General features: G+C 47.7%; 12 protein-coding genes across 12 annotated transcripts; 7 read left to right on the forward strand and 5 right to left on the reverse strand.

Annotated features, from left to right (window-relative positions):
• Positions 1-500: 500 nt before the first annotated feature.
• N7462_003039 (uncharacterized protein) lies at positions 501-1,270 on the reverse strand (the record flags this gene model as incomplete). Its single annotated transcript, XM_057074765.1, has 2 exons — positions 501-713; positions 767-1,270. The coding sequence occupies 2 exons, from the start codon at positions 1,268-1,270 to the stop codon at positions 501-503; spliced, it is 717 nt and encodes a 238-aa protein (XP_056934270.1).
• Positions 1,271-1,640: 370 nt separating this feature from the next.
• On the forward strand, positions 1,641-3,632 carry N7462_003040 (NADPH cytochrome P450 oxidoreductase family protein; the record flags this gene model as incomplete). The annotated part of the gene is made up of 1 exon (XM_057074766.1): positions 1,641-3,632. The coding sequence occupies one exon, from the start codon at positions 1,641-1,643 to the stop codon at positions 3,630-3,632; it is 1,992 nt and encodes a 663-aa protein (XP_056934271.1).
• A 215-nt stretch (positions 3,633-3,847) lies between these two features.
• Positions 3,848-4,683, forward strand: N7462_003041 (SDR family NAD(P)-dependent oxidoreductase; the record flags this gene model as incomplete). The annotated part of the gene is made up of 2 exons (XM_057074767.1): positions 3,848-4,133; positions 4,193-4,683. The coding sequence occupies 2 exons, from the start codon at positions 3,848-3,850 to the stop codon at positions 4,681-4,683; spliced, it is 777 nt and encodes a 258-aa protein (XP_056934272.1).
• Positions 4,684-4,834: 151 nt separating this feature from the next.
• N7462_003042 (3-deoxy-7-phosphoheptulonate synthase) lies at positions 4,835-6,121 on the forward strand (the record flags this gene model as incomplete). Its single annotated transcript, XM_057074768.1, has 3 exons — positions 4,835-4,949; positions 5,002-5,078; positions 5,126-6,121. 3 exons carry the CDS (start codon positions 4,835-4,837, stop codon positions 6,119-6,121), a joined length of 1,188 nt encoding a protein of 395 aa, XP_056934273.1.
• An 882-nt stretch (positions 6,122-7,003) lies between these two features.
• Positions 7,004-8,554, forward strand: N7462_003043 (MFS transporter; the record flags this gene model as incomplete). The annotated part of the gene is made up of 1 exon (XM_057074769.1): positions 7,004-8,554. One exon carries the CDS (start codon positions 7,004-7,006, stop codon positions 8,552-8,554), a length of 1,551 nt encoding a protein of 516 aa, XP_056934274.1.
• Positions 8,555-8,849: 295 nt separating this feature from the next.
• On the forward strand, positions 8,850-9,929 carry N7462_003044 (sugar phosphate isomerase/epimerase family protein; the record flags this gene model as incomplete). Its single annotated transcript, XM_057074770.1, has 1 exon — positions 8,850-9,929. One exon carries the CDS (start codon positions 8,850-8,852, stop codon positions 9,927-9,929), a length of 1,080 nt encoding a protein of 359 aa, XP_056934275.1.
• A 3,212-nt stretch (positions 9,930-13,141) lies between these two features.
• Positions 13,142-14,230, reverse strand: N7462_003045 (uncharacterized protein; the record flags this gene model as incomplete). Its single annotated transcript, XM_057074771.1, has 1 exon — positions 13,142-14,230. One exon carries the CDS (start codon positions 14,228-14,230, stop codon positions 13,142-13,144), a length of 1,089 nt encoding a protein of 362 aa, XP_056934276.1.
• Positions 14,231-14,989: 759 nt separating this feature from the next.
• Positions 14,990-16,011, reverse strand: N7462_003046 (uncharacterized protein; the record flags this gene model as incomplete). Its single annotated transcript, XM_057074772.1, has 2 exons — positions 14,990-15,681; positions 15,753-16,011. The coding sequence occupies 2 exons, from the start codon at positions 16,009-16,011 to the stop codon at positions 14,990-14,992; spliced, it is 951 nt and encodes a 316-aa protein (XP_056934277.1).
• A 961-nt stretch (positions 16,012-16,972) lies between these two features.
• N7462_003047 (cytochrome P450) lies at positions 16,973-18,511 on the reverse strand (the record flags this gene model as incomplete). The annotated part of the gene is made up of 1 exon (XM_057074773.1): positions 16,973-18,511. The coding sequence occupies one exon, from the start codon at positions 18,509-18,511 to the stop codon at positions 16,973-16,975; it is 1,539 nt and encodes a 512-aa protein (XP_056934278.1).
• Positions 18,512-18,779: 268 nt separating this feature from the next.
• On the forward strand, positions 18,780-20,137 carry N7462_003048 (putative O-methyltransferase; the record flags this gene model as incomplete). The annotated part of the gene is made up of 3 exons (XM_057074774.1): positions 18,780-18,983; positions 19,047-19,547; positions 19,607-20,137. The coding sequence occupies 3 exons, from the start codon at positions 18,780-18,782 to the stop codon at positions 20,135-20,137; spliced, it is 1,236 nt and encodes a 411-aa protein (XP_056934279.1).
• Positions 20,138-20,416: 279 nt separating this feature from the next.
• On the reverse strand, positions 20,417-22,388 carry N7462_003049 (Zn(II)2Cys6 transcription factor; the record flags this gene model as incomplete). Its single annotated transcript, XM_057074775.1, has 2 exons — positions 20,417-22,109; positions 22,168-22,388. The coding sequence occupies 2 exons, from the start codon at positions 22,386-22,388 to the stop codon at positions 20,417-20,419; spliced, it is 1,914 nt and encodes a 637-aa protein (XP_056934280.1).
• Positions 22,389-22,921: 533 nt separating this feature from the next.
• N7462_003050 (Gfo/Idh/MocA family protein) lies at positions 22,922-24,082 on the forward strand (the record flags this gene model as incomplete). The annotated part of the gene is made up of 1 exon (XM_057074776.1): positions 22,922-24,082. The coding sequence occupies one exon, from the start codon at positions 22,922-22,924 to the stop codon at positions 24,080-24,082; it is 1,161 nt and encodes a 386-aa protein (XP_056934281.1).
• Positions 24,083-24,839: the final 757 nt, after the last annotated feature.

Genomic DNA, 24,839 nt, shown 5'->3' on the forward strand with positions numbered 1-24,839 from the left:
CCCCGTCAAGAGATGACTAATCGAAGTATCGATGCTCAGGACGCCAATGACCAAGCTCGAACTATGAAAAGGACACCTCAGAGCGAAGTCAATATGAGCTACAGAATGAGAAGGGTCAGCGTAACCACACCCTTGGATTAATATCCCCGAGCAAAGCAAACTGCTGTACGGAGTCAAGCATATTCATCATCCGCATTCCAAAACAGCGCCGCTTCGATACGAAAACGCGCTGGTCGATCTCTGTAGTAAGCGCAATCTATTTGCGTATTTGGAAGAGCATTGGAGAACTAGGCTTTCTCCATACGAAATCAAGTTGTTGATTGTGGGGCAGATCGGTCTCGAATGAGGGCACACAGCTTGTGCGAGGGCCTTAATTGCGATGTTGGTACCAAGTCTTTGGACATGGCATCATATCTGTCAAAAGCTCACTAATGAAATAAACGTAAAATGTGAAGTTTAAACTCAGCATGTTTGCATGTTTTCAGTCTTCTAATCACTGTTTACTCAAGGTTCCTATCTCTTCGGAGCCAAAAGTGAGAGTTCATCTTCTCGACCGCCAGATCCCAGTCAGTGGTGTACTCGCGGAAGAACGGCCGGTAACCCAACATCCCTCCCAGCCAGCGGCCCACAGCAACACCCCAACAGTAAGATATTGTTCTACGAAACGGCAACCAGTGCGGCATATATGGATATGCGTCACCGGCATCATAGATCTGTTAAAATCACTGTCAAATTTTCTCCATCTTCTAACATGTCCCAAACTTACTTGTAACCACTGGATATAGTTCATGCCTCCATAATAGATAGACGCGTCATGCCAATATCCATACCAGTTTTCAAAGAATACGCGATCAAGCTTATAGTCACGTCCAGAGTCAGACGCACTCAGCAAGACTGTCATCGGACCCTTGCTATCTGGATGTCGGAAAAACCCATGGAACTCGTTCGCCGGGATGCTAAACTCGGGATCCGAAGCTGTCTTCGTTACAATGTTACCATTAATGTTGACACCCATCAGCCCCTCCTCGACTTTGAAATACTCGGTCTGGTAGCGATGCAAATGTGGTGGTGGACCAGATGGTTTACCGCCTTTTTCTAGGGCTTCTTGTACACGCTCGTCGATTGGTTTTTCGACAGACGCTCGGTATGTCTGTCGAAAGTAAAAACCCCGACCTGGGGGTGGGTCCAGGAATTCGGTTGTGAGTATTCCGCCAAAACTCTCGACAACATCTTGACCGGCTGAGACGTGAAGTGGTTTGAAAGAACCCATTTTTATAAGATTAAATTCCATACAAGCCCAATCTGAGGCATAAAAGATCCGCTGGTGATCAGTGGAATCCTATATCTATATTGCCCTCACCGCTATCGGAGCCGCCCGATTGCCTAATCGGTCTCGGAATGGTTCCAGTAAAATAATTTCCCAAAGTTGATTTCTAGGAGTAGTTCCAACTTCAAATTCTGTTTGAATGTATCGGTCGACGTGCTCAGGAAAATTGATTTTCTCTAATGGGGCGAGAAATGTTTTAGAGGGGATTCCTAGGTAATCACGTTGCACTCCAATTTGAACTTTCAAAATCCCATTACCATGGGAAATTACTGTGTATAACTGTTCTTTCCTCGTAGTTGCTCATATTGCCATCATGAGTTTCTTACTTCCTGTTCAATACGGATTTCCCCGACTCAGCCTGGGAGACTTCCTGGCACTGGCGGTTCTCCTTGCTGCCATCCTAGGATTCGGTTCCAAAGGTTTGCTGTGGGATCGACCAAACCCGCTCACTCGACAATTGTACGAGCGCCGACAAGAGACTTTTCTGGGACGCACAAGAAAGGTGCAAAGAGAAAGCAGACATCTTGGGCGTCGCGTGAAACAGGATAACCTCCAAGCCGTTATTCTCTGGGGCTCTCAAACAGGCACCGCGGAGGGCCTAGCTCAAACGCTTGGGAGAACATTGAGATCGCATCTTGGAATTCAAGTGGGAGTGCTAGATTTGAGCCACATAATCCCACATACGTTGGCATCTGTGTCCACGGAGACACCTTTGATCTTCCTATTGTCCACCTATGGCGAGGGAGATCCGACAGATAACACTATTGCATTCCATCGCTGGATTCTATCTTCACGTACCACAGCAAACCTCTCGAACATTCGTTATGCAGCCTTTGGGCTAGGCAACAGCACATACCTCTACTTCAATCGCGCTGTGAAATCGGTTGTCCAGCAACTTGATTCACGAGAGGCAGTGCGCATTGCCTCGCTCGGTCAAGGCGATGCAGCCGACGGCAGCACCGAGGACTCATTCTTTTCGTGGCAAGATGAGCTTCTGAACGTCCTTAAAAAACATCTGTGTATAAGTAATAGGCAGGCAGCATCATTTCAGCCAGCAATGCGGTTCCTTCCAGCTTCTCTGGATGAGAGAACGTGGACGGGAAAGCCTCAGGACCTGCAGCTGTCCCATCGTGCTTCTCCTCCGTACGATCTGGGTGTTACAGATCAAGGAATACTAAATCCGTCATCTTCTTGGCCGTGTCTATATTTTCAAATCGACATTTCGGAACATCCCCAACTCAAGTATAATACAGGCGACCATCTTCTGATATGGCCATCCAATCCTCAACAGGAAGTGAACCGGCTTGTTCGTCTCTTGGATTGTGATCCAGATCAAGTTTGGAAGATATTACCTATATCAGAATCATGCAATAGTCGCATTCCGCCTAGTCCGGTCTCACTGGGCGTTCTTCTTCGATGCTATCTGGCTATCACAAGCCCGGTATCCCGGCAAATGCTTCAATCTCTAGTACAGGCGACCCCAAATACCGAGGAAGCTCTCCGTGATGGAGTCTCTGAAATTGAATCTCGGACTGACCAATGGAATCGTGTTCGGGATTCAAGATGGACGCTCGGTGAAGTAATGGAGCGAGTCCAGGCAGCGACTGGAGGAGATTGGCATTCCCTACCTCTTTCTTGGCTTGTGGAAAATATACCGCCACTGCAGCCTCGAGCCTACTCCATAGCATCCTCAGCAGTGATACATCCTCGCCTCCTGAGTATTGCAGTGGCTTTACCACAAGAGACTCCGAGTTGGAGATCTGGTCTGGTTACAGATCGACTTCGGAATGCACCAGCTTCAATAGTTGGTCAACTGCGACGTTCAAAATTTAAATTGCCAACCAACGCATCTGCCGATTTCATAATGGTGGCAGCTGGTAGTGGCATTGCTCCATTTCGTGCCTTTATTCAAGAAAGAGCTCGTTTACATACAATTGGGCGCCCGATAGGGCGCATGACACTGTTTTTTGGTTGCCGAACTGCAAACGACTATCTATATAAAGATGACCTCGAGTCGGCTCAGAGACAGCTGGAATCTCTATTCCATATCCACGTAGTTTTCTCTCGAGATCCACCACAGCTTTATGTCCAAGACGCGATCACTGAGCATGCTGACATGATCGTAAAGCATCTCCGGGAAGAGGGGAACTTCTTCTACATTTGTGGGTCTAGGTCAATGGGGCGAGGGGTTGCAGAAGTTGTGGGCGACTCCTTAGCAAAAGCAGGAAATGGTGACAAGGAACAAGTCACACGTTTTATGAGCACAATGAAGAAGAGAGGACAATGGCAGGAAGATGTTTGGTAGATTGAAGCAGGTTTGGACTATTTTCAATCATCGCAAGTGGCCCGGCGGCCGAATTAGGCGACCGGAACATGGCCGATCGTCTACGCAAGGATGGCTGTTTCTGCGAACATATGTGTCTGGCTATTTATGAGATAGGAATGAAAATAAAAGGACTTCAACTTGATATTCGAATCTGTCCAGCATATAAGCCTTACAATTAAAAAAATTCCGACACCATGGTCTTGAACACCGATCTCGCAGACAGCCACATCCTCATTACCGGAGGTACCAAAGGCCTTGGGCGGGGAATGGTTGAAATTTTTGCGCGTGAAGGCTGTCATGTCTCTTACTGTGCTCGTACTGTGCATGATAGCGACTTCGATGAGCTACACAAATCTCTTGAGCCCACTGCACACCATGTCCATGGCACCTCTGTGGATGTGAGTAATCGAGGTGCTCTTATGAAATGGGTGTCTGACTGCGGTACCCGAATCGGTCGCATCGATGTTATAATCGCGAATGGTAAGTTCAAGGTTTATACACCCGCCTCGGGGGAATATCCGAGCGTTGACTGAATACAGCATCAAATATGCATTTTGAGTCCACTCCGGAGACATGGCAATCATCCTTTGACCTCGACATAATGGGGTTTGTGAATTTGGTTGATGCATCTATGCCATGGTTGGAAAAATCTCCACACCCCTCTATCTTGGTGCAGTCATCCTTCATGGGCCGTGAATTCTTCCGCAGTCCGCCTGCACCGTATGGAGCCTGCAAGGCAGCGCAGTTACAATATGTACAGGAGTTATCGCATTCGTTGGGGCCTCGAGGTATCAGGGTGAACGCAATCTCCCCGGGCCCCATTTGGGCGCTTGATGGGGCGTGGGAGACATATAGCCGGGTCGATCCCAAATGGGTGGATGAGCAGCGACAGAAAGTGCCGCTGAAACGATTTGGAACTCCAGAAGATGTGGCCAAGGTCGCCATATTTCTCGCCAGTCCTTTGAGTTCCTATGTGCAGGGGGCCAATGTCATGGTCGACGGTGGTGTGCACGTTGGGACGGATTTCTAGATCTGGAAATGATAGTTCGGATTGTGGTAGAATGAATCAGCGGAATACTCCTTCAGGAAAGATTATTTTGAATGTAGCGTGAATATAAGTATCTTGAAAAGTATATCATGCATCTCAGAAAGAATTACCGATCATCTCTTGTGTCTTCGGTATGGCTGCCAAAATTGAAGTCCCTCAACTGACCCGATGGGAGGTGCGGATCTCGTGGGCACAAGCTATGCGGCAGCTCTATGCGCAGCCCTCGAATGGGTTCATTACTGAGAGGGGTAATTTTTGCTTCCTTTCATGGTTGATGGGATTTTTAATCAATTCTTGCAGCATTTGACACAGGACCGTTGATCAGTCCGGTGGATCTGCATAAAAATATTTCTGCTGTAAATCGAGATCAAAATGTGGTATTGAGCGTTGTCAAGTCGGATATCGCTAACAGTCATTTCATCAGTCATCCAAATCTCGAGAAACTGTACAGAAAGGTATACATGATGCAAGGGCCATTATCAACGGAAAGGACGACCGCCTTCTGGTAATCGTAGGGCCATGCTCGATTCACGATCCAGATGCCGCTCTTGAATACGGCAAAAACCTTCGTGAGGTTGCAAATCGCCTAGAGCCATATCTCTGCATTATAATGCGCGCATATGTTGAGAAACCACGTTCAACCATCGGATGGAAAGGTCTTGCCCATGATCCGGACCTCGATGGTTCCGCTAGACTCAATGAAGGCCTTGTCCAATCCCGACAACTTTACGCAGATTTAACAGAGCTAGGATTGCCTGTTGCGAGCGAGCTACTTGACTTGGTAACCCCGGCTTCTTTGGTGGATTTGATATCTATTGGTGCTATTGGTGCTCGTACTACTGAGTCTCAACCGCACCGGGAACTTGCATCCGCAATGCCCTTCCCAGTAGGCTTTAAGAACAGCCCAGATGGGAACGTGGTAGCCGCTTTGAACGGGCTCCGTGCTGCTCGAGTGCCTCATATCTTCCGTGCCATGACTCTTCACGGTGCTCGGCGAGTTGAATCGCGAGGTAACACAGACTGTTTTGTTATTCTTCGCGGTGGTGATAGCGGCCCCAACTATGACCAAGCCGCTGTTCAAAAGACACATAGGCAGCTAGCCACTGCACACGGCCCACAACACCCTGGCATTGTGATCGACTGTTCACACGGGAATTCCAGGAAGGATTTCCGGCGTCAGCAGGAAGTGGTGAACGCAGTTGGGAGACAAATCGCTAGTGGTGAGAACAGTCTGGTTGGAGTGATGATCGAGTCCAACATGCATGAGGGTCGACAGGACATACCGCTTGAAGGCCCTGCCGGTCTTCGACGAGGTGTCAGCATTACAGACGGTTGTCTGGGCTGGGATGACACCGTCACTTGTCTCCAAACTCTGGCTGATGCGGTCCTGTTTCGTCGAGAAATCAAGATGTATTGCTAAGGGGAGAAAATGGGTTTCAATCTCGGCAATCATTATGTGTATGACTTTGACCATTATCGATGTATTTTCAACCTTTCAATTACTGCATACAGCTTCCTTAGCACATTGTAGAAAGAGCCCGTTGGTTCGAGCTTGTTCAGTCGAATATGTTAGATTGTGCCTTAATTGAGATTTCTAACCCTCAGATCAACGATCGCTAAGTATGCCCGAAGGATTCAAATCTTCTCCCCGTGTAACCAAGTAGAATTGAAGAGCATGTCTTTCCATTATCGCTTTGACTCAAAATTCTTCAGGGCAGCTGCCACGAGATGTTTAGGCTAAACGGAGTTAAATTGCGAGAGACCGCCCGCTCTTCATTCAGTGGTGTATGACGTCAAAGCTTGGCGGCCGCAACCGATAAACTGCCGGTTCACGGTACGAGTGTTTCCCTTTGAGGCTTCCATGAGATGGATTTCCAGCTTCCAAATCGATGTAACGGACCCTGTTCAGGTGTCCAAGTGGCGCATTTGCATGATGGAAGAATGATCAGACCGCTGGTTCTCGACCTTGGGGCGCTTCCATCATCTTGGATCTATTCCACACTTGATCTCTCTTCTATACCGGATCTGGTCAGAGGTCCCCCTGTCAGACCCACCGCCCCCCACCTGCAGATCGCGGGAGACAGAAACATGGACTGCCCCAAACGGGCATGCGTGGTGAACTATACCAGTCTCCAGCTCCCGACGTCCGCCCAACGTGGCCCGAATGGAATTCGCCCCAGAATTTCCGGAGTGCGTTGACTATAAAGATCCATGACAGACAATCTGCAGCTGGGCAACGAAGTGCCTTTCGGAGCACCTCCTAGCCCGCCTCTTTTCAGCAAAAACCGGGAAATTGAGCGACATGCACAGATCCAAGACAAACACGGCAGATAGCTCCTCACTATCCCCGCCACTCACCTCAGAGCCCGATCATCAATTCCAGACCCCGCCGTCTGGGTTCAGGGAATGGATCTTCATCGCCATCCTATGCTCAACACAGCTATTTGTTCAGGGCGCATTCGGTTACATTCTTCTACCCCTGCGTATCGTGGCATCAACCTTCGGACAAGGCCCGACGGAAGCTAGCCGCATGACGTGGCATGTTGGTGGGTACAGTTTGACGGTAGGAACATTCATCTTGATCGCAGGCAAGCTGGGCGATCGCTACGGGTCCAAGCGTATCTTGGTGGTGGGTTGGACATGGTTCGGGGTGTGGTCTATCATCGGTGGCTGCAGTGCATTGACACATTCCCCGGTCTTCTTCGACACAGCTCGCGCACTACAGGGAATTGGACCGGCTTTTCTGCTTCCTAATGCACTCGCTATTCTGGGCCGCACCTATCCACCTGGTCCAAAGAAAAACGCCATCTTTTCAGCATTCGCCGTTGCTGCCCCCCTGGGGACAAGCACCGCCGGCGCCATTGGGTCTGCTTTTGCACAGTATGTTTGGTGGCCCTGGGTAATGGGTGTTTACGCCTTGGGCTGTTTCATGCTTGCAAGTTTAGCGCAGTGGATCGTGCCGCATGACCGTCCGAAGCTTGCTGAGGGGGCCATTGATGCACCTTTTGATATTTTGGGGGCAGTTCTCGGAGTTTGTGGACTGCTTTTACTGAATGTCTCCTGGAATCAAGCTCCTATTGACGGATGGAGCACGCCTTATGTATATGTTCTACTGATTCTTGGCTTTCTTATTCTTGGACTGTTCATTGTCCAGGAGCGTCGGACAATAGACCCGATACTTGATGTCACGATCTTCAACCGACATGTGGCTGCTGTGCTGGTGACAACAGGACTAGGGTGGAGCAGTTTTGCGGTCTGGTTCTACTACTTGTTCCAATTCATCCAACAGTTCCGAGGGGTCAGTCCACTTGACTCAGCGGCGCAGTTTGCTCCTGGTGCCATGTCTGGTATTTTGGCGGCTATTGCGACACCCTGGCTGATGCGTTTTGTCCCAAATGGTTGGCTGATGGCAGTAGCATGTGGCGCATTTTTCACTGGGTGCTTGCTACAGGCTACGGCCCCTGTGGCCCAGTCATACTGGTTTAACACTTTCTGGTCATTTGTGGTCACGGCGTGGGGCATGGATATATCATTTCCAGCCTCTGCAACTATCCTAAGTAATTCAGTGCCACCGAAACATCAAGGGGTGTCCGCTTCCCTTGTTAACACAGTAGTGAATTATTCTATCGCTATCGGGCTTGGCATTGCAGGTACTGTTGAAGCTCAAGTCCAGGAGCACCACCACGGAGATGTTCTTGCAGGGTATCGCGCCGCTTTCTGGACCTCCGTCGGGTTGTCAGGCACCTCATTTGTCGTTGCAGTGTTTTATGCATCCACTACTGAATGCACGATTTTGCCCCGAGGAAAATCGAGCCCAATGTCCGAGGTACAGCAAAAGACGGAAACTGTGTGATCGATCAGGCGTTGTTGTCTGATGTTGGAATGCCTGGAGTCTTATTTCTAGAGTGTGATAGACCGGGAAGACATTGAATTGTGTTGCATCATTTCCCAAATCGGAATATTCTGGAATGAGTAAAGGTGTCTGCGCCTCAAAGTACACTCAATCACACTGGCATCTAGCTCCCAATTTCTCGAGGGGTATCATTTGAGGCGCAAATAATATATAAACATCCCCGCACCACTTACACACGTGTCACGAGATTGATTAGCTTTAGACTTGGAAAACTGGACACAGGCTCAAAGGCAAGATGTCTCTTTATCCGGCTATTTCCACCATGTCACTCGGTCATCCCTCGGCACATGGACTTCAGGAAAGGCTAGCCCAAGCAGCTTCCCACGGCTTCCGAGGCATTGAATTGTTTTTCGGAGATCTTGAGTATATGGCCCGTCGCCATCCTGGTGGAGTCACACCACTGAATCTTCAAATCGCGGCATTTAAAGCACGGCAATTGTGCGACAAGTTCAGGTTGAGTGTCATTTGCCTGCAGTCTTTCGAGTTTTATGAAGGTCTCCTCAATCGTAACGACCACGACCGGCGCATTGCGCACGCACATCTATGGTTCGACATCTGTCACCTCCTCCAGACAGACTTAATTCTCGTACCATCCAACTCCTTGGGCACAGATATTGAGACAGGAGCACCCAAAACAACGAGCAATATTACCGTTATCGTTGAAGACCTTCAAAAGCTGGCTGACCTGGGTCGTGCCCAGTCGCCGCCAATTCGGTTTGCCTATGAAGCCTTAGCGTGGGGAAGTCACATTAATTTATGGGAGAAAGCGTGGAAGGTTGTCCAATGTGTCAATCGACCCAATTTTGGTCTATGTATTGACACATTTCATGTCGCGGGTCGTGTTTACGCGGACCCAACTCGGCGCTCAGGAACCGTGCCCGGTGGAAAGCGAAAGCTGAATAACTCCCTAGTACGACTGGAGGCCTGGATCAAAATCGATAAGCTATTTTTACTCCAGATAGCTGACGGTGAGCGTTTGGATTCGCCATTGGTTGATGGCCATCCTTGGCATGTCCCTTTGCAGCCGCCTCGCATGAGCTGGTCGCGCAATGCCCGCCTCTTCCCTTGTGAACCGGAGCGGGGTGGCTATCTTCCAGTCATGGATATCTTGCGAGTCTTCCTGCGAAAAGGGTATCTGGGCTGGGCATCAATGGAGTTGTTTTCTTGGACGGCGATTAAGGCCGATTTTACTGTGCCAAGCGATCATGCAGGCCGGGCAAGTGAGTCCTGGAGACGCATGGCTAAGGAGTGGGCACAAGGTAATAAGACCACAGTGAGCAAAGATTTTTTTGGATCTCCTTTACTTCAGATATGAATTGGGCTTCTGAAAAATTATATACATTATATTATCAAACTTTTCTTGCCTGTTTCTTGACCTACAATCAGCACAGAGTTCCATTGAATCAATCTATCTGCCATATTCATCCGGAGAGAACTTGGTTATATCCTGAAAGATTCCGTTGCGATATGGTGACAATCAAATAGATATATGTGCCTTCTACCAATTTTACTTAGTTTTGAGAACTTTTGATTGGTCATTCAGGTAGTCCCGTCCGTTGCCCAATTTATGTGTTATGGAACAACCGAATGTATAATACTTGATGTTATTCGGGTCAACTTCGGATACGAATCGTGTGCATGACGCACACGCTTATCGAACCCTACAGATAAGGCGTAAATATGACCAAGTCGGATCCCATTTATCGTCATACATTTGGTGAACATTGCAATGACCACATCAAGATTAATATAGAAGGAGAACCCTCCTTTCTTTCGAACTGAATCTTCTCAAGATTCTGTCGAGATGGAAGACTGCATAATACCGCTAAGACCCACATATCCCCCATGTGCGTCAGACTGTTACAGGGATACTCGATTTCCTGCATGTTTTTTATGGTATCCTTGGTATACTCGGAACCCAGCACCGTAACGCGCTAGACAGCGAGGTAGGGGATATTCAACATTCCCCCGCTTGCACACCTTCATCTAGTTAGGCATCATCAAATTGAGCATCGCGTTCGATTGGATTCCAGCTTTCCTAGCCGAGACCGTATCCTATTATGTTGACGGTTTCTAATATCATGCAACCTCCATCTACTGTCTAAATTACACTAGCTTCTTGATATTATATAACACCTACTGATGCTTTAGATAATACTATATATAGAAAATCATTCTAAACCTAAAATACGAAGTATTAGCTAGAGCTATAATCCACAGTTGGTCTAAATACGATATTCATGAAATTGATACTAGCTATTAAACCAAAAAGGTTTGCAGAAGAGCTATCTCTAGCAAAAAAAGAGTACTGCCCTTTTCGAAATCAGATTTCCCCCGTCGTATACTCAGAAAGAATTTCTCCGTCCCCACCTAGACACTTGAAGATGGCCTTGATCTTGAGCAGGTCTATAAAGATCAAAACCTGGAATTCTTCATCAGTAAGGGAATCAAGAAAGGTATTGCCCGTCGTTTCGTGGAGGATATTCCCGGCTGGGTCCAAAATGTGAAGAAAGCAATAGATGTTTATAAAATCATTGAGATTAGGTATAGCTGGCGTTATAAGGCTTTTTCCAGGGTTTAGTTGAAATTATTAGTCATTTTTTAATAGGCAGTACGGTTCCTATATTGTACTATAAGTCAACGTTCATCTCGTGAAACTCTACAGTAGGCGGTTTTTATTTCCACTTATCCCTAATAGGTTGAAGGAAAGAAGAAGGGCTATCATGTTAAAGAAATAATTTTATACGCTCGGTACTACTAGGCAAATAAGGATATAGTTTAAATCCAGCAGTCAAACGCTACCTACTAATACCTATATTCCCACTCCGCTTAGGTAGGAGTAAATGTTCATAATCTTAATTAAGGGGGGAAATCATTTAGTAATCAGTAAACCGGGCTACTCAAAGTTTTTGATTCCCTAGGTAGCAAAGTACTAGTTAAGAGAGGTTTCTCCCTTTCCCTTACATTATTGAAAAGATATAAAAGGGAACCTACACCTCTATAGTTGACACTCTCTTTCCAATCTTCTAGAGCCGGCGGAAAATCAACTTGCTCTAAATCAATAATCATAACCCTACCTATATCACAGAGAAAGAAATTGTCCAGCCTCTAGTCTAGGAACGTTGTTGAAATAGAATACCTTACACGATATAAGTACTAGTATACTAATATCTATATACCTTAGATTGCGTTTACCCGAAGATAGTGTCTATAGCGAAAAGCCGCACAGAAATGTTCGCAAAATAGCAAGTAGGCCGAGAGGATAAATCACCTTGAGGTGCTACCTAGGTAGATCTAAGCTATAGATAAATAAGCCACCTAACCTCAAAGGATCCATGGATCCGGAATGCTTGGTACCCCTAGGCTACAAACCACTTGGTCATCCACACAAGGGGTAATTATATTTCCAATATTAGAAGACTATGATTCGGAAGGTTAACATCGGATAAGGAAAGGTATAAATTGAATTTTAAAGCCCATCATAAAGTAATAAAACAATCTTCAGTGTCTCGGACTATCTTATAGCTATTTGCCCAATACTAGTAGCCTTTCCGGTTACCGTTCGATCGATACCGCTATTAGAAATCGCGCCTCCATCCCCTTGGAGTTTAAATATATTCCTATCAGTGCTATACTATAATAGTTTCCCCGAAAAGAAAACATAATTCCGAGCTAAATTGTCGATTGTAACTTCTAACAGCGCTCGTTCCAGAACACCCCGGATATTTCGAATACCTAAGGTTCTATTTAATCGTTAGAATCCACTCTAACATATTAGATATAGCCTATACTATATAGTAGCTATTCCTGCAAGGACTATCTAGTAGGATAAGATATCACAAAGATATACACTTCACGAATTAGATCCCTGATTTTATCCACACGTCTAGCTCTGAATTGCAAAAGAACCAGATGTTTACCATCGAAAATAAAGACCTAGGGGCATTTGTACTTCCAGGCATAACTCAAACAATTCAGTGGGTTTCGAAGTTTCCCTGGAGGATGTAAAACTTACCCACGAAGCTCCTTCTGGAGAGCCCGAGTTACTGCCCTAAACAACCCTCGGTCGCTCGACTTCTACTCGTCGGGTGATATTGAGCAGGGCTTTTGAATTCCCCAATAATAGCTAGGGAGCTAAGTGATGGGTTATAATAAGGCATCACTATCTAGAAGTCGACGTTGAACGGGGCTTCCTGAGCGCTGGATTCAGATCGCTGATTCATTAAAACACTATGGTTTTGAAGACTCATTTCGGGGCCCAGCAGAGTAACAGCTCTTGGTCCCGAAAAAGCCAAAGCGACTAGTGGTATTATATTTTAGTGGAAAACCCGCACTACATCGGCCTCGTTTTCCATATACTGATTTCGAAAAGTGCAGTACTAAGACTAACCCCTATATCAGCTAAGCTAAATAGGAGGATACAGATATAGTTGTGAAGATAGTAAGCACTTCCTAGGTGAAAACGATCTCCGAAATAGAATGTATCATGCCCCTCCTGTAAGATATGTTAAAATTCCTCGTGATGGTTCATGGCTCAGAGCGTATAGAGAATGGGACATTCTCCTTTAACGTAGAAGGACCTTCTTGCCGCTGCTCCTGGGCGAGATATTTGCGGTAGTTCGGGCTTGTCACATCCGAAATAAAGGTCAGACCGGGATACCCAGCAACATTCGTGAACAGCGTATATGCGCTCTGGAATATGAGAAGAGTCGAGGTTGTAGTGTAGACCCCGTCGAGTTCAATATCGATCCCAGGCGGGAGGGTGCTAATCCACGTAATAAATCTATCCAGCTGTTCCCGGGTCATATTTTCGGTAATACGAACCGAAAAGACTGCACGTAGCGAAGGGGCAATCGTGTTCGGATTAATCCGTGTGACACCAGTGAAAGGAAAGCAGGCAGATACCCCTAGCTTAATATGATGTGTTGGCTTGACAACTGGGCTATTCGCTCGAATAGTCGCCATTACGTCCGAAAGTATCACAAAGCGGTGACCATAATGCTTACGCCGAGCAATCTCGCCCCGTAACTTTCCAGTTAAGGTATTCCGCGGTGGTGCAAAGGCCTCTGGAGTACTGTCATCACTCGCAGCAAGAATTTCGACCACGCGAGTCGTAGAATTTAACGCGCGTATTGCTATATGCGAGTAACAGCAATCCAAGAAGAACACAGCGTCTGTATCTGCGATATCGAAGTCCTGGACATCACCTGCTACCACAGTATCGATGAATCTTTGGAGATTTATACGTTGGCGGGATAGATCATCAACAGCAAAAAGCTGATCTCCCCTAATCTCTCCATGTCCGGCATAGTGAATTAATACGATAGATTTGCCGGGCGTGTTTGCTGCTGATCGGAAAATAGACCGAATTTTATCATTAAGTGTCCAGCCTGGAGTCTGATCCTGTTCGGCCAAGATCTCAACTTCGGCTTGCTTGAGATTTAGCGTACTCAGGATCGTCTGAAATTTCTCGGTGTCTGCAGAGGCATTCGTTTTGTCTCGCTCCCATCGAATACTCAGCGCAAAAGAGCTATTATAACTTCGGCTGCGATTATTCACAGCGCGAGTGATCGCATCTTCAAACTGCGCTTGAGTTATTGCGCTAGTGGCTGCCATAGTGAATGTGAAAGTCTGAGAATCTCTGAGGATTTTTGAAGGATTTCACGAAAAGCTGGTGCGGAAAGGTAGTAGTACGTAGTGTACTGGAAGAGTGATGTTGGTTTAGTGTTAGTACTCAATGAGGTTTAGTAGCTATTTCGACTCCCGCAGCCGAAAATGGCCGACTACGCGGGATATATTCTGCTGGACCAGGGCGCTCGATAAATAGATAATCTTAAACCTAGAGGTAAATTTTTAATTTTTTAATATTATCTTAATATCTCAGGAGATATATCCAGCTTATACTTGTGGAGATTAGGAAGCCTCGATTTTTTGGCAAAAATCCTCGCTTATAAAGGCTATACTAGCTATATCTTTATTATTATTATGATCATTGTCTTCTTATTTAGACTAAGTCTTTCCCTTTAGGCGATACTAATTCTGTCAGTCTCACACGCTGCTCCTGACCGAGCTTAGGTTGCTAATTTTAGGTAAGTTCGAGGCTTCAATATTAGATATGTCTAGGCGGTAATACAGGGATGGCCCTTAGGTCGAGGTTTCTCTTAGTACCTGGAATTATGTGTGTTATTTCTATCTTCTTTTTGGTCAATTTGCTAGCGGATAATTATGGAACAGAAAATAATATTTCTCCTAGGATAGTTTCTGGATGCATTTCCGCGCCGGCCCGGCAGGGCGGCGTTACTGCTTTGACGTATAGAGAGAGAGAGGCATTTGCTTGCCCAATAAAGTATTTGCATTGGCATTGTCTGTCCTTCATTAAGTATCACAAAGCAAGTAGAAGGGCGAGAACATAAGGCTCCCAGACATCGGCAGGAGCTTCTGGTTAAATAGAGCATCGAGCCAAATGATCTCTTTCAAGGAATTTTTCCATTCTGTCATTGACGCAATATTCATCTCATGAAGAGTTTTTTCGAGAAGATCTAATGAATCCGCCTCAGAGATAACAGACTTTTCGATGAACCCCACTGTTAGCAGCCACAAACGCAGTCTGGGTCCTAATATCCCACAGGTTTTCAGACCCGCATATAGCTGCTGAACATGCAGTCCGGTAGCAACAGGGCTAATTCCAGATCGGCGTCGAAACTCGGCAAGATACAAAAGTGCACCCGAGCGCAGACATATCCATGCCGGTGATGCGTCTAAGTATTTTGGCAAGGAGAGGAATTTCAGGGTAACGGGATGTACGATAGCATCAACTTCCCCTGGCCGCTGCCATAACTCCTCTCCTTGTTGGGTATAAAGGAGTTCGATCTGCGTATTCATCATCTCCAGCGCACCGAACGCCTCCCACATCGCAGGACACAACCCCGCCAGCCGCATAGATATCGCAGCGGGGGCACTTGTCGGTGAACCATTCATTGCAGGCACTTTATCTTCGAGTGCATGGCTCACAGTAGGGGGAATGTCGAAAGCATATGAACCAATGCAATCAACCCTTTTGCCATCAGCTAAAGAGTACGGAGAAGATGGATTAAGCATAGGAAGAGATACCATTGGATTAGTTTTTTAATTTCCGGACTCAGGTCATCCCATGTCAAGCAGAAGTGTTGGAGAATACGATTAATAGCAAGCATGTGCTGCTTCCAACAGGATGGATCACCCTGGAGGTGAGCATAGCATGCCAGGGCCACGATCGCGCAAAGCATTCCTTCACACTCTGGCCCGCCCGAGGCAGATAATAGGTCATCGCGCACTGCAGCCAATGCATTGGCATGGTGGGTGAGAATAAGACATCTCAATACACCAGCAGAATCCCGGCGCCATGATAGTAAGTGCATTGCGTATGTCGCCAACATCTGATTGAATGCACCCAAATGCGCAACGCAAAGTGGGTACCAGCGGTCCCGGTAAATGCGGAAATAGCTGGGCAAAGCGTCGGAAAACACTTGTATGGTTAGTAAAAATCTTTTAGAAATATATCATGCGGCCTATGACTCACTATGCTGAAGTAGAAGTCGAGAGTCGCCGTCTAATGTAGAAGGAGCTATCAAGGCGATCGGGGCCAGGGAAGAGGTAGGAGAGCACAATTCCCGGCTGCCCGCGCAGCCTTCAACCAAATTCCAATCCTCTGGAGTTAAACTCTGCGAAGCCTTGGTCCTCTCTTTTTTTGGGCCGACGCCGAGATACGCCTATTTCACGCATTACTCGGCGTTGGATCTCCAACCGCTGGTCGCTGGATGGGCGCGTGTGCGACGGGGTGGTCGTGATGAAAACCCAAGGGGCGGAAGTGGACATTGTCAACTACAATGACATAACCCAGGAAAACTTAAATCATTCACCAAGAGTGGTTTAAATCGAGTCGACGTTGAATATGCCGTAGCTCAGAGAAGGCCTCGATATCTGGGCGTTAGTAATAACGAAGTGGAGGGTAGTCGCTCCGCTTTGGGCATTGCGCCTCGTCACATGAGATGATGTAAATGGATGTTTCCATCCCAGTCATCGTTGATTACAAAGAACTGATTCCCAGTCAGGGAACCCCTAATCCTTTATGATTGGTGGAATATGGGCCAAACGACTATTCAACAATGGAATCGATTGCTTGGGCCCTTGAGTGGTTACGTTGGATGTTCATCGCAAAGACAACAAAGCGAATTGAGTTTCATGCACGCAACTTGAAATATTACACAATGGGACAGTCATCGACAGGTTGAGCTGCTACCGCTGATCATCCGACCATTCTAGATTTTGTGATTCTACAAAAAGTATCCAACAAGTCTCATTGAATCCGAATGGGTTGGTTCAATGAATGGACCTTCGCCGAATATGTAGTGGCACCTGCCCCAGAATCAAGTTCATCGTCTCGCGTCGCTGTGGCTGCCAGTTATCTTGTACCTTCTCGAAGTCATAGCGATGGACTAGGCTCGCCAACAGTACTGTGGCCTGGAGGTACGAAATAGGTCGCCCGATGCATCCTCGCGCGCCTGCTGAGAACGCAATGAAGCTAGTTTGGAGCCCTTTTCCGGCTTCGTCGAGCCATCGCTCTGGGACAAATGCCTCAGGGTCAGGGAATACTGCCGGGTCACGGTGGGCGACAAATGCTGAAATAGACACTGTCGTGCCACCCGCTACCCATTCATCGCGGATTGCCATTCCTTCCGAAGGTGTTTCGCGAGGAAGGCCATGCGATATAGGAGGGAATAGTCGCAGACTCTCATCAAGTACAGCACGTAAATACGGCAGATACTTGACCGAGTCGTAGGAAGCGACCATATCATTGGGCCCAAGGCTTAGAACAGCGTCTACTTCCTCCTGAAGCCGCTGCATCACCCTCGGGTGCTCGACCAGAAGAATCATCGTGCTAGCAATTGAATTGGACGTCGATGATGATCCACTGATAGCCAGTGATATCTCTGCCATGACCTCGCCCCATTCTAGATTGTGTGGCTCGCCGCTTGGGTCATCCATTAGGGCCGCGAAGATATCGTCAATCTTCTCCCCACGCTCGTATCGCTCCCATCTTTTGCGTGACAAGTGCTGGATAATGTTTCCCCACCCACTTGCTAGGCGAAATAGGCGTGAATAAAAGGGACTCAGCCAGCCAGAAAGACGAACTAGGAATGGATACCACTCATAGGCCCAAACAAGGTCACCAACTACGTGGAATGTGGCGTACAAACAATCCCGAAAGGAGACAAGTTCTTGGTGGCCAGCAAGGTCCTCGGCCAGGACCATGTCATCGCCGCGATCAAGACAGCCGGGCCGCTCACTGACGCACAGATCACACAAGTTTTCAAATGTAAAGAGGTTCGTCCATAACCGATAGTCTATGGGGTCGCCGGGGTGTTGTTGAATGTGCCGGTCAAATTGGTGCTGCAGGCGGGCGACGTTGGCCGCAATCTTGTACTCCCAGCCCTCGAGGTTTTTCGCCGCAAAAGCGGCTGACAGTACTTTGCGCTTGCGAGCGTGCTCTTTCTTGTCGACAACATCGGCCAGGTGATAGTGTGAGCCAGATGCCTCTATATACTGACGATCTTTTGTTGTCTGTGTGCTGTGGCCGTATATGGATGCAATTGCGTCCACGCCGCCATATGACAGGGAGTTCGGACCGATACGAATGACAGGGTGGCCCTGATGATGATGAAGTTGGAGGAGTCGTTGCGAGCGAAATCCACGTCTTGACTCAACCATGAAAGGGATATTGGTCACACCCGAGAGCCAGTGGAGTTTGGGATACTTGCGAAGGCCTTTGGCGTCATAGAGGAAGACCAAACCTGGCCAGGCAACGAGTCGGACCACGAGGCATGCAAAAGCGGACAGTGCTACCAGAATACCGAACATGATGTCGTTTCTGGAGAAATAGGGTCTATCATCGTCTGGGAGTTTTAAACCATCACATCGGGGAAGGATGTTTGACCGGGTTTGCTCCGAAATCCAAGAGCAGTAATAACCGGAAGAAACCCGAAAGCTCCGTCATGAGGCAAATCAAAACATTTTCCTTGATTGATAACTCGCCGCTCGTCCAGTTGATTTCGAGCGGCGTACAATAGTTTCCACGGATTCCCTGCAATCTCACGCCTACAGAATTGCCACTTTTTATCCCAGCACTATGCACGAACTCTCTATTGGTCAACTGTCCGGCATTATTGCCTCATCATCTCAGATCCTCGAAGGGGCTTCTCTAAAGCTGCTACCTAGCACGACACAGGCAGAAGAAGTCGATGATGCAAAAAAGACATTGCTAGATGCCTGCCGATGTATGATTCGGACTGCCAGCGGGCCAACTGAAGTTCTCAAAGAAATGGCATTGATTGTAAGCTTTTCCGCTCTCTTCAAGTAATACTTCGAGGAGAATGTTTATTGACTTGGGGTCTAGGATAGGCATAACCTCTCAACTCTGAGAGTGATCAACCATTATCGCATTTTTGATCTGGTCCCAGAGGAGGACTCCGTCTCTATCAAAGAAGTTGCAGCTAATTGTGGTCTACCAAAGGACTTGCTTTGTCGAATTCTGCGGCAGGCAATGTCTTACGGTGCTTTCACTGAGCCGGAACTAGATCATGTGGCGCATACAACCCTATCAAAGGCCATGGCTCGCATGTCTCCACTGCTGTCGTACCAATTGGAGGTCTGTCTGCCGTCGAGTCTGCGCTTGCTTGACTGGCTTGGGGCGAAAGACCGTGGAATGCGTTCGCCCTTCCAGATTGCCCACGACACTACCAAGAACTGGTGGGACTTTGCTGAAGCCAATCCCGACCTTCTGCATAATTATGGCCAATATATGGCTCTCATCACTAGTGGAGGTCCGCACGACGTGAGTCACGTTGTGAGTGGATATCACTGGGGGGACTTGGGCCAGGATGCAATTGTGGTAGACGTGAGATTTCAAGACAACCACAATTATCTATTTCTGCAAGCATACTGATGAAAATCAAGGTTGGCGGGGCCGATGGCTTCGTAGGCATACGACTGGCGGAGGAATTCTCAAACCTGACTGTACTGATTCAGGACAATGAGCACCTCAAAGAACGAGCGGATGCCAGTATCCCCGAAGCTTTGCTTTCTCGCGTAGTTTTTATGCCACACTCATTCTTTGAACCGCAAGGCTCACTTGCACGGCAAGCGGATGTCTTCTTACTGCGACATATATTGCATGACTGGGACGATAACTCCTGCATAGTCATTCTGCGTCTGCTGGCTGCTAGTCTTAAGCCTGGTGCATCAATTGTGATTGCTGAACAGATTTTACCTCTTCCAGGATCCCTCGACAAGACAACAGAACGTGTCATGCGCGCACTAGACTTACAGATGATGACGCAGTTTGGTAGCTGCGAGCGCACCGCTGTGGATTGGGAGAAACTTTTCATTGCTGCAGATCCCACACTGAAAGTGGTCCGAGTTGTACAACCCAGTGGCAGCGCAGACACTCTGATGGAGGTGAAGAAAATTGGCGCAGATAAAAATTGAATCAAGGAAACGGTGGTGACTGATAGTCCCTGCTATTTCCCGATCGGGTCAGAGGTCTAGGGTGTCTGGGATGGATGACACGGACCAGTGACAGCCTCCGTGGGAGCTGGAGGCAGATGGCTCCGATGAAATTGTAATTGTCTGCGAATTCGTCTTTATAAATAAACCAGGTTGAACAATTATAAACCCAAGCAGTACCAATATTCAATGGCCCCCGACGTCCTGTTCCTGCTACCATGACTTCAACCTTTCGTACCCACCACGCCCAGAGCCGATGACTTACTCCTGTGTCGTCCAATTTGATAGATCTATGCCCTCTAAATCAAATCCCATTTCCAGATTGCTGGGGATTTCTGGCCAAGGGGGCTCCAGCTCTTTATCGAGTGTGGGCCGATAGTCCATCAACGGTTCCGGCGGCAACGTTTCAATGCCTTCAATACCTTTCCCATCCCGATTCCCTCCCTTATTCCTCCCGAGGGAGGCGTTACCCTCCTTTGCAGTGAGGCTTAAAAAGTCATCAATAATTTTGGCCGCACAAGTGGTGAATCGTGTACCAAGCATGTCTAGAACATCCTTGCTGATAGCTAACGCTTCTCGTTTCTCTCCCATCGCCACCCCATCTCGTCCTTCGATTGCGATCGAGGCCATTAACGTCATTGCTCCATCCCACTGGATAAAATGCGCATCTGACCAGCCGTGTACAACCTCGGTCTCTTCTAACGCCTGAGATATAATTCGAGTGATTGCCAAAGCATGCTTGGTGGCATTTGTGGTTGCAGAAGTCGAGTGGCATTCCTCTCCACTGCCCAAGAAGAAGCTGCGAAGTAAGCCAGTGTGTATCCAATGGTATGTCAGCTCAAGTATTAAACATTGTCTCAAAATTACGGTTGTCTGGTCGGCATCTAAATCTAAAGCACATGAATCCGTGGACATTGACGGAATGTTATTTTTTCGTCGAAGTTGAAAGCGCGCAGGTGCTGTTTGCCGCCAATGGTCGAGCAGCTCTAAAAGATCCGGCAATCCTTGATCAAGCTGGCAAAGGGTCGCGGAAATAGTTGGTTGTACGAAAGACAGATGAGTAGCCTTGGCGATGCGAAGAAGACTGGCATATGCGCTCAAGAACGTTCCCTCACCCCCATCAACTGGAATCAAATCCCAGGGTGGGGATTGCAGCCAGTGTGCTGGGCTTTCTGCAATCTCAGATGGACAGCCTGATTCCAACAATTGCTGCGCTTCTAAGCTAAGCAGAATAGCTTGCAGTCGGGTTGCAAGGTGTATTTCTCTATCAGAGCCGATTTTTGGTCGGCTTAATCCGCAAAGCCCCAATTGATTTCCAATATTTCGGGCCTGAGTCAGAGCTTCAGAAGCGGCCCCTCGATGATGATCCTGACGCTGATATATTACCATCAAGAGGCAGGCCTGCAGATGTCCTAGTGTGGGTGGCTCTTGTGCCAGCATTTGGACACTTCGCTCATAATGTTGTTGAGCCAGGATCCAACTTTGTTCTGGCTGCTCTGGGTGGTCCCGCGGCTTTGACATGGCATCTAGCCGAAGGCTGATAGCGAGCATCAAGTCCGTCAAATATGCAGGTCTCACAGTGATATTATCAGGCTCATCCAATACCGGCTGGAGTCGTTGCACTGTGCGCCAATATCTTCGGATATAATAATCGGTGAGTGTTCGAGGCAATTTTTCCTGTAAAGAGCCAGGGTCGGTCGAAGTTGGTGGGCCGTGGGGTTCCATGCACAGGACTAGTAGGAAGTCAACACCCAAGCGAAGCTGAAGCTGGGCAGCGAAGGCAGTTGACGACAAGTTCTGAGCTGGCTGAAGATCATTTGCTAGAGCAGGAAGTGAGATCGGGCTCGATCGTGTGGACAAGGACTGATTATGCTTGGCCTCGGCCAAGGCGCTGTTCACATCGCCCACTTGTTCCTCAAGGGACTTCACACGACTGAGGAGATGCTGGACCTGTCTGTTGAGAAGTCTGATAAGCCGGCATCTCTATGCGTGCTTACGAATCGAGCCCATACCTGCTCAATGCACGAGTATCTGCGTAATCACCGCTGGTACAACTGATATTGCGATGCTTGCAGTTCCGACACGGGTGTCCGTTATCACACTTGATGCGATTTTTCCGACAGTGTTCGCATGCAATTAGAACATGGGGACGTTTAGACTTCGGCTGGTCAGCTTTACGGCCATGATCTCCGCCAACGGGAGCACCCGTTGCGACTGTGAAGGTAGAATACATTGCAAAATAGTGAATTCTCTATCCGTCGGTAAAAGTGGGTGGCTAACTTGAATATTTATCCCGTCTTATACGAAATTAGTACTCAATATGACATTTGAAAGGCGAGAGGCCAGTATTACACACTAGAAAGGGCCTTTACACGCCAGTATTCGTGTCTGTCACTCTCTCTGTCGAAAGCGGCAAGTAAGATGTTTCGATCTAATTATCATTCGCTGAGACAAATAATGACTTGACTTTCATGCAAAGGTACCTTGCCAGTTTCCAAGTTTTTCATGTGAGGCAGCATCCCTGCTCCCTAATCCCAATAAGAAATCAAATCCTTCAGACGAGTCTTATCTTCTACGGTCATTGGTTAATATATCAACCATCGGACTGCCCCGCTAAGAGACGGAAAGCTTCCTCTGACATGCAGAAGCGGACACGGGAACTCCGCGTAATGGCGAATCATTACTTATTTATACACAGCTTTATGATGACGCAAACACACGAGTTTTCCTTTGTCTGGAGCGAAAAATATTTTGACTTCACCAGAAATGCTCGCTCTCGACACTCGCTGGGCTTTTCTTGGCCTTTCTAGCATTGCGAAATTATTCTACCGCGACCTCTGTCTTTCTCGCAGCGATGATGACCCTGTGAATCATTCTCTCGTGGCTGTTTCAACTACGGGCACGGTTCAAAGAGCAAAGCAATGGCTCTTGGAAGAGGGAGTGCCAAATGTGGATGAAGTCCGGGTATATACCGAGTATGAGGCTCTTCTTCACCATAATGGATTCGATATAGTCTACATCTCCACCCCTCACGGAGTGCATTTTGAGCATGCCCGTGCAGCAATAATGGCGCGGCGCCATGTGCTTTTGGAAAAGCCAGCTACTATGACAGCCAATCAGTACGCCCGACTTGCAGATCTCGCAAAGGAGCAAGGAGTTGTGTTCATGGAGGCAATGTGGACACGCTATTTCCCGCTTACGGAGTATTTAACACGGAACCTTCTGCCACGAATCGGACCGGTCCGTCGAATCCTAGCCGATTATTCCTTGCCATTATTTGGAGATCCGGACTTGGATCCGCATTCTCGATTCCTTGACAAAAGCACAGGATCCGGATCCTTGCTCGATTTGGGTGTGTACCCCCTGACATGGTGTGACCTAGCACTGGGGCCAACCGCCGCCGACGTGAAGGTGCAGTATGCAGAAACCATTGAGCATGAAACCGGCGTGGGTGAGCCTATCGACGACCTCACAACCCTGATTCTCTCGCGGCGGGGCCCTGACCCAGTAACTTGTGTGGTAACTATTTCGTCGTCGCTACCGGGGTCGCCCGTACTCCCAATACAAGAGCGGCTGCTGCGGGCTAAAAACGCCCCCTGTATCCGTATCCAGGGCACAAGGGCAGAGGTCGCCTTACCATTTCCCCCAATACGACCAGAAAGTGTCAGCGTGCAGTACTATTCGGCCGATAAACTTGATAGCCACGGAAGAGAATCAGAAGAGTCTATCACTCGTCCTGTAGTTGGTTGGGGTCTTGGTTATCAAGCTGACTTCATGGCACGACGAGTGCGAGAACAGACGGTTTCGGGAGCTCATGAAGGCATAGTGATTGGTCACAAGGAGTCTCTTCGGGTACTTACCTGGGTAGACCAAGCTCGATCAATTGCAGGGATTTCCTATGACGCGGCGTTGGAGCGGATTTGGTGAAATGTACTCAATAAGCAGAATAAGCAGAAGTGGGGTTGGAGATTGGACAGTATTAAAAACTAGGGTCATATATTTTTCTATGTTGATCTTCGTCAAAACGAGATTGAAGTGGCATGCTTACTATATTGTTCGTGTGTAGTTTTGTGCTAAAAGGGTCCTTTCGGCTATGCAGCCGCTGATACGTAAAATGTTGTGCTGTTGCCTCCCTCTCCATGACGAATAATAGAAAGCTGACGGGACGATCTGCACCATTAAACCATCATACACAACTACACGTGCACGTACCGGCAGTTCCCAATTAGAAAATAGAGGCTGGTTTTCGAAAGGAGTGGCGAAACATGTTCTTCACATTATCTAACATAAAAAAACCTACATCTAACTAGAGCAACCGTGCACCAAATCCAATCCATCAATCAAAATGCTTCTACTAGTAGGCTGTTTCCCCACTACACTAGGTAGGATTCAGAGCTTGCTAGTTACTGAATCAGCGATGAAACTGCGACGAGAGCGAGCACTAAAACGGGGGAAATACAGAAAGAGTTGGCAGACATTATTGGATTCTTGTAGGATGGCACTGGTTATGTACTTCGAACCACTATACTGGGCAGCCATTGAGCATGAAAGCCTGTTTCAGGTGTATATCTACTTTAAGTTGCTCTGCGTAGCTACGGATGCCAGCTATAGAGAACCAGGTAATGTAGAAACCGTCATTATTATTTTTGGTCTTTCTAAGGCATTCTCATGTACAATTCGCGCC

The sequence above is a fragment of the Penicillium macrosclerotiorum genome (genome assembly GCF_028827735.1).
Source record: "Penicillium macrosclerotiorum strain IBT 26536 chromosome Unknown utg000003l_segment0_segment0, whole genome shotgun sequence".
NCBI classification, from domain to species: Eukaryota; Fungi; Ascomycota; class Eurotiomycetes; order Eurotiales; family Aspergillaceae; genus Penicillium; species Penicillium macrosclerotiorum.